At 39.9% G+C, this 12,883-nt stretch overlaps 1 protein-coding gene across 2 annotated transcripts in view; it reads right to left on the bottom strand.

Moving 5' to 3' along the window:
- The window catches only part of LOC106570833 (uncharacterized), a 63,247-nt gene that overhangs the window by 36,472 nt on the left and 13,892 nt on the right, over nt 1-12,883 (bottom strand). For both annotated transcript variants that reach the window (XM_082961557.1, XM_082961558.1), the window contains exon 2: nt 5,755-5,891. In XM_082961557.1, coding sequence (XP_082817683.1) covers nt 5,755-5,889 — 135 coding nt within the window. In that variant the 5' untranslated portion in view covers nt 5,890-5,891. The remainder of the gene's footprint in view (nt 1-5,754; nt 5,892-12,883) is intronic.

Here is a 12,883-nt window from a genome sequence, read left to right as displayed (position 1 = left end):
TAGAGTGTGACAGAGTGAGGGTCTATTTGTGTAGAGTGTGACAGAGTGAGGGTTTATTTGTGTAGAGTGTGACAGAGTGAGGGTCTATTTGTGTAGAGTGTGACAGAGTGAGGGTTTATTTGTGTAGAGTGTGGCAGAGTGAGGGTTTATTTGTGTAGAGTGTGGCAGAGTGAGGGTTTATTTGTGTAGAGTGTGGCAGAGTGAGGGTCTATTTGTGTAGAGTGTGGCAGAGTGAGGGTTTATTTGTGTAGAGTGTGACAGAGTGAGGGTCTATTTACCTGTGTAGAGTGTGACAGAGTGAGGGTTTATTTGTGTAGAGTGTGACAGAGTGAGGGTTTATTTGTGTAGAGTGTGACAGAGTGAGGGTCTATTTGTGTAGAGTGTGACAGAGTGAGGGTTTATTTGTGTAGAGTGTGACAGAGTGAGGGTCTATTTGTGTAGAGTGTGACAGAGTGAGGGTCTATTTGTGTAGAGTGTGGCAGAGTGAGGGTTTATTTGTGTAGAGTGTGACAGAGTGAGGGTTTATTTGTGTAGAGTGTGACAGAGTGAGGGTTTATTTGTGTAGAGTGTGACAGAGTGAGGGTCTATTTGTGTAGAGTGTGACAGAGTGAGGGTTTATTTGTGTAGAGTGTGACAGAGTGAGGGTCTATTTGTGTAGAGTGTGACAGAGTGAGGGTTTATTTGTGTAGAGTGTGGCAGAGTGAGGGTTTATTTGTGTAGAGTGTGGCAGAGTGAGGGTTTATTTGTGTAGAGTGTGGCAGAGTGAGGGTCTATTTGTGTAGAGTGTGGCAGAGTGAGGGTTTATTTGTGTAGAGTGTGACAGAGTGAGGGTCTATTTACCTGTGTAGAGTGTGACAGAGTGAGGGTTTATTTGTGTAGAGTGTGACAGAGTGAGGGTTTATTTGTGTAGAGTGTGACAGAGTGAGGGTCTATTTGTGTAGAGTGTGACAGAGTGAGGGTCTATTTGTGTAGAGTGTGACAGAGTGAGGGTCTATTTGTGTAGAGTGTGACAGAGTGAGGGTCTATTTGTGTAGAGTGTGACAGAGTGAGGGTTTATTTGTGTAGAGTGTGACAGAGTGAGGGTCTATTTACCTGTGTAGAGTGTGACAGAGTGAGGGTTTATTTGTGTAGAGTGTGACAGAGTGAGGGTTTATTTGTGTAGAGTGTGACAGAGTGAGGGTTTATTTGTGTAGAGTGTGACAGAGTGAGGGTTTATTTGTGTAGAGTGTGGCAGGGTGAGGGGTTATTTGTGTAGAGTGTGACAGAGTGAGGGTTTATTTGTGTAGAGTGTGACAGAGTGAGGATAGAGACTGAGGAACAGCTTCTATCTCAAGGCCATCAGACTGTTAAACAGCCATCACTAACTCAGAGAGGCTGCTGCCTACATGGAGACCCAATCACTGGCCACTTTAACAAATGGATCACTAGTCACTTTAAATAATGCCACTTTAATAATGTTTACATATCTTACATTACTCATATCATATGTATATACTGTATTCTATACCATCTACTACATCTTGCCTATGCCGCTTGACCGTCGCTCATCCATATATTTATATGTACATATTCTCATTCACCCCTTTAGATTTGTGTGTATTAGGTAGTTGTTGGGGAATTGTTAGATTACTTGTTAGATATTACTGCACTGTCGGAACCAGAAGCACAAGCATTTTGCTACACTAGCATTAACATCTGCTAACCATGTGTATGTGACCAATACAATTTGACTTGATATTTACCTGTGTAGAGTGTGGCAGAGTGAGGGTCTATTTGTGTAGAGTGTGACAGAGTGAGGGTCTATTTGTGTAGAGTGTGACAGAGTGAGGGTCTATTTGTGTAGAGTGTGACAGAGTGAGGGTCTATTTGTGTAGAGTGTGACAGAGTGAGGGTCTATTTGTGTAGAGTGTGACAGAGTGAGGGTTTATTTGTGTAGAGTGTGACAGAGTGAGGGTCTATTTGTGTAGAGTGTGACAGAGTGAGGGTTTATTTGTGTAGAGTGTGACAGAGTGAGGGTCTATTTGTGTAGAGTGTGACAGAGTGAGGGTCTATTTGTGTAGAGTGTGGCAGAGTGAGGGTTTATTTGTGTAGAGTGTGACAGAGTGAGGGTTTATTTGTGTAGAGTGTGACAGAGTGAGGGTTTATTTGTGTAGAGTGTGACAGAGTGAGGGTCTATTTGTGTAGAGTGTGACAGAGTGAGGGTTTATTTGTGTAGAGTGTGACAGAGTGAGGGTCTATTTGTGTAGAGTGTGACAGAGTGAGGGTTTATTTGTGTAGAGTGTGGCAGAGTGAGGGTTTATTTGTGTAGAGTGTGGCAGAGTGAGGGTTTATTTGTGTAGAGTGTGGCAGAGTGAGGGTCTATTTGTGTAGAGTGTGGCAGAGTGAGGGTTTATTTGTGTAGAGTGTGACAGAGTGAGGGTCTATTTACCTGTGTAGAGTGTGACAGAGTGAGGGTTTATTTGTGTAGAGTGTGACAGAGTGAGGGTTTATTTGTGTAGAGTGTGACAGAGTGAGGGTTTATTTGTGTAGAGTGTGACAGAGTGAGGGTTTATTTGTGTAGAGTGTGGCAGGGTGAGGGGTTATTTGTGTAGAGTGTGACAGAGTGAGGGTTTATTTGTGTAGAGTGTGACAGAGTGAGGGTTTATTTGTGTAGAGTGTGACAGAGTGAGGATAGAGACTGAGGAACAGCTTCTATCTCAAGGCCATCAGACTGTTAAACAGCCATCACTAACTCAGAGAGGCTGCTGCCTACATGGAGACCCAATCACTGGCCACTTTAACAAATGGATCACTAGTCACTTTAAATAATGCCACTTTAATAATGTTTACATATCTTACATTACTCATATCATATGTATATACTGTATTCTATACCATCTACTACATCTTGCCTATGCCGCTTGACCGTCACTCATCCATATATTTATATGTACATATTCTCATTCACCCCTTTAGATTTGTGTGTATTAGGTAGTTGTTGGGGAATTGTTAGATTACTTGTTAGATATTACTGCACTGTCGGAACCAGAAGCACAAGCATTTTGCTACACTAGCATTAACATCTGCTAACCATGTGTATGTGACCAATACAATTTGACTTGATATTTACCTGTGTAGAGTGTGGCAGAGTGAGGGTCTATTTGTGTAGAGTGTGACAGAGTGAGGGTCTATTTGTGTAGAGTGTGACAGAGTGAGGGTCTATTTGTGTAGAGTGTGACAGAGTGAGGGTCTATTTGTGTAGAGTGTGACAGAGTGAGGGTCTATTTGTGTAGAGTGTGACAGAGTGAGGGTTTATTTGTGTAGAGTGTGACAGAGTGAGGGTCTATTTGTGTAGAGTGTGACAGAGTGAGGGTTTATTTGTGTAGAGTGTGACAGAGTGAGGGTCTATTTGTGTAGAGTGTGACAGAGTGAGGGTCTATTTGTGTAGAGTGTGGCAGAGTGAGGGTTTATTTGTGTAGAGTGTGACAGAGTGAGGGTTTATTTGTGTAGAGTGTGACAGAGTGAGGGTTTATTTGTGTAGAGTGTGACAGAGTGAGGGTCTATTTGTGTAGAGTGTGACAGAGTGAGGGTTTATTTGTGTAGAGTGTGACAGAGTGAGGGTCTATTTGTGTAGAGTGTGACAGAGTGAGGGTTTATTTGTGTAGAGTGTGGCAGAGTGAGGGTTTATTTGTGTAGAGTGTGGCAGAGTGAGGGTTTATTTGTGTAGAGTGTTGCAGAGTGAGGGTCTATTTGTGTAGAGTGTGGCAGAGTGAGGGTTTATTTGTGTAGAGTGTGACAGAGTGAGGGTCTATTTACCTGTGTAGAGTGTGACAGAGTGAGGGTTTATTTGTGTAGAGTGTGACAGAGTGAGGGTTTATTTGTGTAGAGTGTGACAGAGTGAGGGTTTATTTGTGTAGAGTGTGACAGAGTGAGGGTTTATTTGTGTAGAGTGTGGCAGGGTGAGGGGTTATTTGTGTAGAGTGTGACAGAGTGAGGGTTTATTTGTGTAGAGTGTGACAGAGTGAGGGTTTATTTGTGTAGAGTGTGACAGAGTGAGGATAGAGACTGAGGAACAGCTTCTATCTCAAGGCCATCAGACTGTTAAACAGCCATCACTAACTCAGAGAGGCTGCTGCCTACATGGAGACCCAATCACTGGCCACTCTAACAAATGGATCACTAGTCACTTTAAATAATGCCACTTTAATAATGTTTACATATCTTACATTACTCATATCATATGTATATACTGTATTCTATACCATCTACTACATCTTGCCTATGCCGCTTGACCGTCGCTCATCCATATATTTATATGTACATATTCTCATTCACCCCTTTAGATTTGTGTGTATTAAGTAGTTGTTGGGGAATTGTTAGATTACTTGTTAGATATTACTGCACTGTCGGAACCAGAAGCACAAGCATTTTGCTACACTAGCATTAACATCTGCTAACCATGTGTATGTGACCAATACAATTTGACTTGATATTTACCTGTGTAGAGTGTGGCAGAGTGAGGGTCTATTTGTGTAGAGTGTGACAGAGTGAGGGTCTATTTGTGTAGAGTGTGACAGAGTGAGGGTCTATTTGTGTAGAGTGTGACAGAGTGAGGGTCTATTTGTGTAGAGTGTGACAGAGTGAGGGTCTATTTGTGTAGAGTGTGACAGAGTGAGGGTTTATTTGTGTAGAGTGTGACAGAGTGAGGGTCTATTTGTGTAGAGTGTGACAGAGTGAGGGTTTATTTGTGTAGAGTGTGACAGAGTGAGGGTCTATTTGTGTAGAGTGTGACAGAGTGAGGGTCTATTTGTGTAGAGTGTGGCAGAGTGAGGGTTTATTTGTGTAGAGTGTGACAGAGTGAGGGTTTATTTGTGTAGAGTGTGACAGAGTGAGGGTTTATTTGTGTAGAGTGTGACAGAGTGAGGGTCTATTTGTGTAGAGTGTGACAGAGTGAGGGTTTATTTGTGTAGAGTGTGACAGAGTGAGGGTCTATTTGTGTAGAGTGTGACAGAGTGAGGGTTTATTTGTGTAGAGTGTGGCAGAGTGAGGGTTTATTTGTGTAGAGTGTGGCAGAGTGAGGGTTTATTTGTGTAGAGTGTGGCAGAGTGAGGGTCTATTTGTGTAGAGTGTGGCAGAGTGAGGGTTTATTTGTGTAGAGTGTGACAGAGTGAGGGTCTATTTACCTGTGTAGAGTGTGACAGAGTGAGGGTTTATTTGTGTAGAGTGTGACAGAGTGAGGGTTTATTTGTGTAGAGTGTGACAGAGTGAGGGTTTATTTGTGTAGAGTGTGACAGAGTGAGGATAGAGACTGAGGAACAGCTTCTATCTCAAGGCCATCAGACTGTTAAACAGCCATCACTAACTCAGAGAGGCTGCTGCCTACATGGAGACCCAATCACTGGCCACTTTAACAAATGGATCACTAGTCACTTTAAATAATGCCACTTTAATAATGTTTACATATCTTACATTACTCATATCATATGTATATACTGTATTCTATACCATCTACTACATCTTGCCTATGCCGCTTGACCGTCGCTCATCCATATATTTATATGTACATATTCTCATTCACCCCTTTAGATTTGTGTGTATTAGGTAGTTGTTGGGGAATTGTTAGATTACTTGTTAGATATCACTGCACTGTCGGAACCAGAAGCACAAGCATTTTGCTACACTCGCATTAACATCTGCTAACCATGTGTATGTGACCAATACAATTTGACTTGATATTTACCTGTGTAGAGTGTGGCAGAGTGAGGGTATTTTTACCTGTGTGTTGTTTGCGAGGGTGAGGTGTTGGGGTGAGTCAGGGGGGCTGTGGAGAAGGCTGTTCATGTAGTCCTGGGCTGATCTCTCCAGGATCTCTTGGCTCACGCTGACCAGGCCGTCCACAGGGAACTCCATCCCTACAGGAACACAGAGCACTCAGTTCACAGACAAGCAGTGTGTAGACACACACATCTTATTTCCCTTTATATAATCCTACATTTCACTTTGTGAAGTGTCATTGTCATGGGACTGGGGGACTTTGAAAAAGGCAGTGACACAGACATGATGCTTATTTTGAGAGTACACTAGTTCAACTGTTTGGAACTGAGCAATAAGCCCTTTCATATACTGTATGCAAGTTGCAGATGGACATGCAGCTCTAATGGTACCAGGCCGAACAGGGAATCATTGATGTGACCTGCCTCCATCCCTGCAGGCATAAACTAGACTGAGTGTGCTAAACATGCTCTTTCCATGACATAGACTGAGTGTAGATAAAGGGAAGGAGATAGGTTAAAGAAGGATTTTGACAACACTGATAGGTTAAAGAAAGAAGGATTTTTGCAACACTGCTGGGTTAAAGAAGGAACTGCAACACTGCTGGGTTTTTCCAAGCTCAACAGTTTCCCCGTGTGTATCAAGAATGGTCCACCACCCAAAGAACATCCAGCCAACTTGACACAACTGTGGGAAGCTTTGGACACCTTTGTGGTCCCCAAAGCACACGCATCCCTGGGTCGCTCGTCTTTTCATTTCGCTGCGGCTAGCGACTGGAACGAGCTGCAACAAGTACTCAAACTGGACAGTTTTATCTCAATCTCTTCATTCGACGACTCAATCATGGACACTCTTACTGACAGTTGTGGCTGCTTTGCGTGATGTATTGTTGTCCCTACCTTCTTGCCCTTTGTGCTGTTATCTGTGCCCAATAATGTTTGTACCATGTTTTGTGCTGCTACCATGTTGTGCTGCTACCATGTTGTTATCATGTTGTGTTGCTACCATGCTGTGTTGTCATGTTGTGTTGCTACCATGTTGTTGTCAAGTTGTGTTGCTACCATGCTGTGTTGCTGTCTTGCTATGTTGTTGTCTTAGGTCTCTCTTTATGTAGTAGCAACACAACTTGTTGTTTGTTGTCTCTCTTGTCGTGATGTGTGTTTTGTCATGTATGTATATATATATATAATTATTATTATTTTTATTTATTTTTTGTTATCCCAGCCCCCGTCCCCGCATTAGACCTTTTGGTAGGCCATCGTCGTAAATAAGAATTTGTCCTTAACTGACTTGCCTAGTTAAATAAAGGTTAAATAAATAAAAAATAAAATAGTCCATGCCCCGACGAATTGAGGCTGTTCTGAGGACAAAATGGGGTGCAACTAAATATTAGTCAATAGTTCCTAATGTTTTGTACACTCAGTGTACATTTACAGACTACAGAGCAGTGGTTCTAAAAACTATATCTCCCAAAATGCAAGAGAATCAAGTAGACCATTGGTGGATGAGCTGATGTAGTTTAATTCTTACTACTTGTTAACTAGCAGTTCGCAGGCAAGACTGTGACAGATCTTCAGAAAGTGACTGCAGTTTTGGGACATTTACAACAAAAGGAATGCTGTCATCTGTGTATCCTCTAACATTTGTATTATAACATTCTATTTTGTCATTTAATTATGTGCTGTTATCTGATTATTTGATTACATTAGTCTATTGAAGTCTATCTTAGAAATTATATTAGTCTAATGAATTTCTCATGACCATCTGAACAGCCCAAAGTAGATTACGTTAGTAGGACAATAGCATTTTCAAACAAAGAAAACATATCTCTACCACCAGCCTCATTCAGTGTGTATACTGTACATACAGTACATTCAAACAATAGTCTAGACTAGCATGGTTTCATCTACGCAGGGAAGGAGATTACTCTTCTACTGAGCTGTCATTGTCATCGAATCTAATCCACTTGTCACAACAAATACCAATAATCCTGCTTTGATCTTTCATGCTTGTGTGTGTGTGTGTGTCTAACTAACGAGCGGTCAAGGTCATTTCAGCTTCACATAGACAACAGAAGAGAAAGTAAATAGACAGTAGATACTAGAGTCACATTGACTTGGACTTGAGTCTGACTCAAGTCACAAATTTGATGATTTGAGACTCGATAGAAAATAAAATAACTTGAGAGTTGACTTGGAGCCTCAACACTCGGGACTTGACTGTGACTTGAGACTGATGACTTTAAATGATCTGGCCAGGTTTTGTAATGTTTTATTTGAATATTGTTTATTCATACTATGTATTCTCAGTGAATTACGTGATGTTTTCCCAACCTGTTCAGAGAAATTAGCCATTGATGTAGCTTACATTTCCTCCATAAATTAGTATTTTAAATTCTGTATAATTTAATGTTATGAGCTTTGAAATTATTGCTGTATTTTAAAGTGGTTAAAATTCATGAAAATGTTGATGACGGTAGTATGACAAACTAAAGAAAAAATACATTTTCATAAAGTTTTTGAAATGTATATGTTAAAATTCTATCGGTAAAAATGTAATTTCAGGCTGTTTTGCCTGGAAATTACATTTGAATTGGTCCAGATATCTATTTTGCATACAGTACATTCACATAGTGGCAAACAAAAGTATGTGAACCCTTTGGAATTTCTGCATAAATTGGTCATCAAAATTTGATCTGATCTTCATCTTAGTCACAACAATAGACAAACACGGTGTGCTTAAACTAATAACACACAAATAATTGTATTTTTTTTGTCTATATTGAATACCTAATTTAAACATTCACAGTGTAGGTTGGAAAAAGTATGTAAACCCTTGCATTTAATAACTGGTTATCTGACCTTACAGATGACTGTACGTGTTGGATACAGAGAAGATGTAGTCATTCAGAAATGTATGTTAAACACTATTATTGAACACAAAGTGAGTCCATGCAACTTATTAAGTGACTTGTTAAGCACATTTTTACTTCTGAATTTATTTAGGCTTGCCATAACAAAGGGGTTGAATACTTATTGACTCAAGACATTTCAGCTTTTCATTTTTAATTAGTTAGTAAAGATTTGAAAAACATAATTCCACTTTGACATTATGGGGTATTGTGTGTAGGCCAGTGACACATAATCTCAATTTAATACATTTTAAATTCAGGCTGTAACACAACAAAATGTGGAAAAAGTCAAGGGGTGTGAATACTTTCTGAAGGCACTGTAGATAACATTTTATTTTATTTATTTATTATTTTACAGATATAAATATTTAAAACGTATTTCTCCACAATCTGCTCTGGACAAAATGCAACCAAACTATTTAGGCTGACTTCATCCAGTGTCCAGAAAAATGTATTTGTGCGATATGGAAATATGTGCATATTTAATGAGCTATTGCCTCATTTGCATATTGTAATAAAATATTTAATAAAATGCTTAACCCAAAAAGTATTATATTTTGGTCTACATTCAACTGGTAAAATGTGATTATTATTTGATTAAGGGGAAAATTTACCCTATGAGTGTGTGTTGCCTGGCCTTAAAGTACTAGGTTTTGCCCAGTAGATGCTGCTGTTGCTGCTACTGCCACACCCTTTTATCAATGTTGCTTGTCTCGTGAGCACAACATTTTCTTTACAACTTTGGGTAAAAAAAAAAACAATCGCTTTAGCTCATGTTGAAAAGAATAATAATAATAATAATAATGTCATCCTCACAATTCAAGCCAGTCCTCCATGAAACCAAAGCAGTTTGTCCTTCTCTTAGGTTTAATCTAGGTCCAGGAAATGGCCCCTGTGTTTGTGATTTATTCCCTTTAAAAAAACGTTTGGATTAGACCATTCCTGGTGAACAAGCAAACTATTAGGCTACAGCAGTTCTAATGGTTTCAAGGTTATGGTCTCTAAAGGTCTTCAATGGTAAAAGTCCAAAGAACATACTGTATAGTGTTTTACAACGGTAATGGTATTGGGTTGGGTTTGATGGTAAATTACACTAATCGCACGACATATAAAGAGGTGTTTTAATACTTTTATTGACAAACAAAAAACTGCCATGCAACAGTCACTAGTCCATTTCTCAATAGATTTGTTTGGGGTTGTAGGAAAAGTCTTCATATGAGAATTGCACCATAGGGATAGCCCTCTCAGAGAGCTGCCATTTGTTGGACTCTTCAAGGTGAGTTGGGTTGAAGCATTAGCTGCTAAGAGAAGGAAAAACTAAATTACTTTCATGGAGGACTGGCTTGACTTGAGGATAAGCACACAATTTATTTTCATTAAAAGCAAAAGCTATTGGTTTTCTACCCAGTTGTAAAGAAAATGTTGTGATCCATTGAATAAATGCAAGAGACCAGCAAAATTGATAAAAGGGTGTGGCAGTTGCAGGAACAGTAACATCTAGTGGGCAAAACCTGGTACTTTAACATTCATTTATGGGGAAAAAATGCAAGCTACTTCAATCAAAGAATACATTACATAGTATGAATAAACAATACTCCAAGCCGCAGCTTCATACTACTTGTCAAACATAAAGCACTGATGATGTATACTGGATGTTGGGGTCCTTGGATGGCTTTTGACCATTCATTTAGATTCCTTAATCACTGTTTAGAAGAGGTTTGGTCCAAATCAGATATTGGGTACAATATTTATTGAATATTATATGAATCCTATAAATTGAAATGGCCAAATTGGGTGCAATAAATTAGCTTAATTTCTCCAGTGTTCAAATTATCTTTCAACAAAACAATGTTTCAGGAATGTTAATCTTCTGTTCCTAACTACAGAAACCGTTTCAGAACAATCTGAGATGGTGGGTGTTGAAGTCCTCTTTCTGGTGCTTTTTGAGGTGGAATTACTCTGTGGACTTTAAACACACAGTCACACACACACAGTCACACACACGCGTGTATGTGTGACTGTGTGTTTAAAGTCAGTCATACAAACAAAATAAATAAATAGCAAAAATGTAACCTGTCATATGCCTCTATTAACCATTATCATACTAATACTAAGAACAGGTTGAACACGTTTGTCTGACTTAGAGGCACATCAAACTGCCACCGAAGCTAACATTGTAGGCTAACATCTCAAATCACTTTACGTTACCATTTTTTTTTTAAACATATTTGTCATTTAGCAGATGCTCTTATCCAGAGCGACTTACAGTTAGTGCATTCATCTTAAGCTAGCTAGTTGAGACAACCACATTACACAGTCGTAGTCAGTACATTTTTCCTCAATAAAGACGTTATCAGCAAAGTCAGTGCTATTAGGAAAATAAGTTTAAAAAATGCATGCGGGGGATAAGAACCCAGATGTCTTATTTAAGATACTCTTTGAAGAGGTAATCACGCCTGATGAGGAACAGTAAGCTAACGTTAACACTATGCTAATGTTCCAAACTGCTCTGAGAGAAGAACCGCCAATGGAATAAAAACAGGCCACCACATGCTGAGAGAGAGAGAGAGAGAGAGAGAGAGAGAGGAGAGAGAGGAGAGAGAGAGGAGAGAGAGAGAGAGAGAGAGAGAGGAGAGAGGAGAGAGAAGAGAGAGAGAGAGAGAGAGAGAGAGAGAGGAGAGAAGAGAGAGAGAGAGAGAGAGAGAGAGAGAGAGAGAGAGAGAGAGAGAGAGAGAGAGAGAGAGAGAGAGAGAACACTAAAATCTGTTTTCAGTTATAACAGCAGAATGGATCTACTGTCAGAGAGTTCCAAACCTCACGGCTGAGAGACAGTGACTTCTTAAAGATGTTATTAACTGAAGATGTTATAACGTCAGTTGAATCATTTGATAATGGCTTCTTCTCAATCTGTTTTTGCTTCCTCAACACTTGTTGAGAACCAGAAAGAACACTAAGTTCTAGCTAGCATTTCACCAACAGGAAACAAGTTCTGCAAGTTGATTATTCTGTTATGACATAAGACCAGCCTATGTTTAAATCTACCTGTAGACTGTCTAAGACAAGTCAACCAAACTATGATGCAAAATGTAGTACACACTGAACCAAAGTAACAATGGACAATAACTGGTTAGGATCTCCGTTTGTGACCTTCAGTATAATTAAATCAACAATATACTGAGTTTGTCAACAAAGTAGGCATTTATATCTACTGAGCAAAATGATAAACGCAGCATGTAAAGTGTTGGTTCCATGTTTCATGAGCTGAAAGAAAAGATCCCAGAAATGTTCTATATGCACAAAAAGCTTATTTCTCTCATATTTTGTTTAAATGTTTAAATCCCTGTTAGTTAGCATTTCTCCTTTGCCAAGATAATCCATCCACCTGATTAAACAGCATGATCATTAAACAGGAACACCTTGTGCTGGGGACAATAAAAGGCCACTTTAAAATGTGCAGTTTTGTCACAAAGCCACAGAGGTCTCAAGATTTCAGGGAGTGTGCTATTGGAATGCTGACTGCAGGAATGTCCACTAGAGCTTTTGCCAGATAATTGAATGTTCATTTCTCAACCATAAGCCACCTCCAATGTAGTTTTAGAGAATTTGGCAGTACGTCCAACCGGCCTCACAACCGCAGACAATGTGTAACCACACCAGCCCAGGACCTCAACATCTTCCCTATGCACTCAGAGTGAATTGTGGAGTGGTAACGTGCTTAACCATGCCGCTGCTAAAAACTCTGGGTTTAAAATGGTGCAGTTCACACATATTTAAGTGTTGAGAAATAAATAAAGTAGGAATGGAAAGCTGGGATCGCCCTCTTTTTAACAAAGACCATAAGAACTACTATTTTGCCTGCGATTGCAGGAATTGTTGTGCATTGACTGCTTGTCAGAATGCATGTTTCTCTCCCTGTGGCACTCGTAACTCGCATGCGCCTCGAGATAAATATTTATCTTGAATAGAACACACAACAACGAGCCAACTAGGTAATTAAATAAACTATTCTACTGTGGGGTTGTCAGATTGTTGTAGTCATCACTCGTTTTGTTTGCAGAGGACTGTTGTACCATCTTCAACCTGCGCCTCAACGCAGCGCCACAGCTACATGACAGCAGCGGAACCCCTGGTGCACAAATATCTACATAAACAACAGGGGAGAACGGCTCATGATAATGGAACGGAGCAAATGGAATGGCATCAAACACCTGGAAACCATGG

Source organism: Salmo salar, chromosome 15 (genome assembly GCF_965601325.2).
Source record: "Salmo salar chromosome 15, fSalSal1, whole genome shotgun sequence".
Classification (NCBI taxonomy): Eukaryota; Metazoa; Chordata; class Actinopteri; order Salmoniformes; family Salmonidae; genus Salmo; species Salmo salar.
The sequence above is the reverse complement of the archived record's forward strand: the minus strand, read 5'-3'. Positions and strand labels throughout refer to the sequence as shown.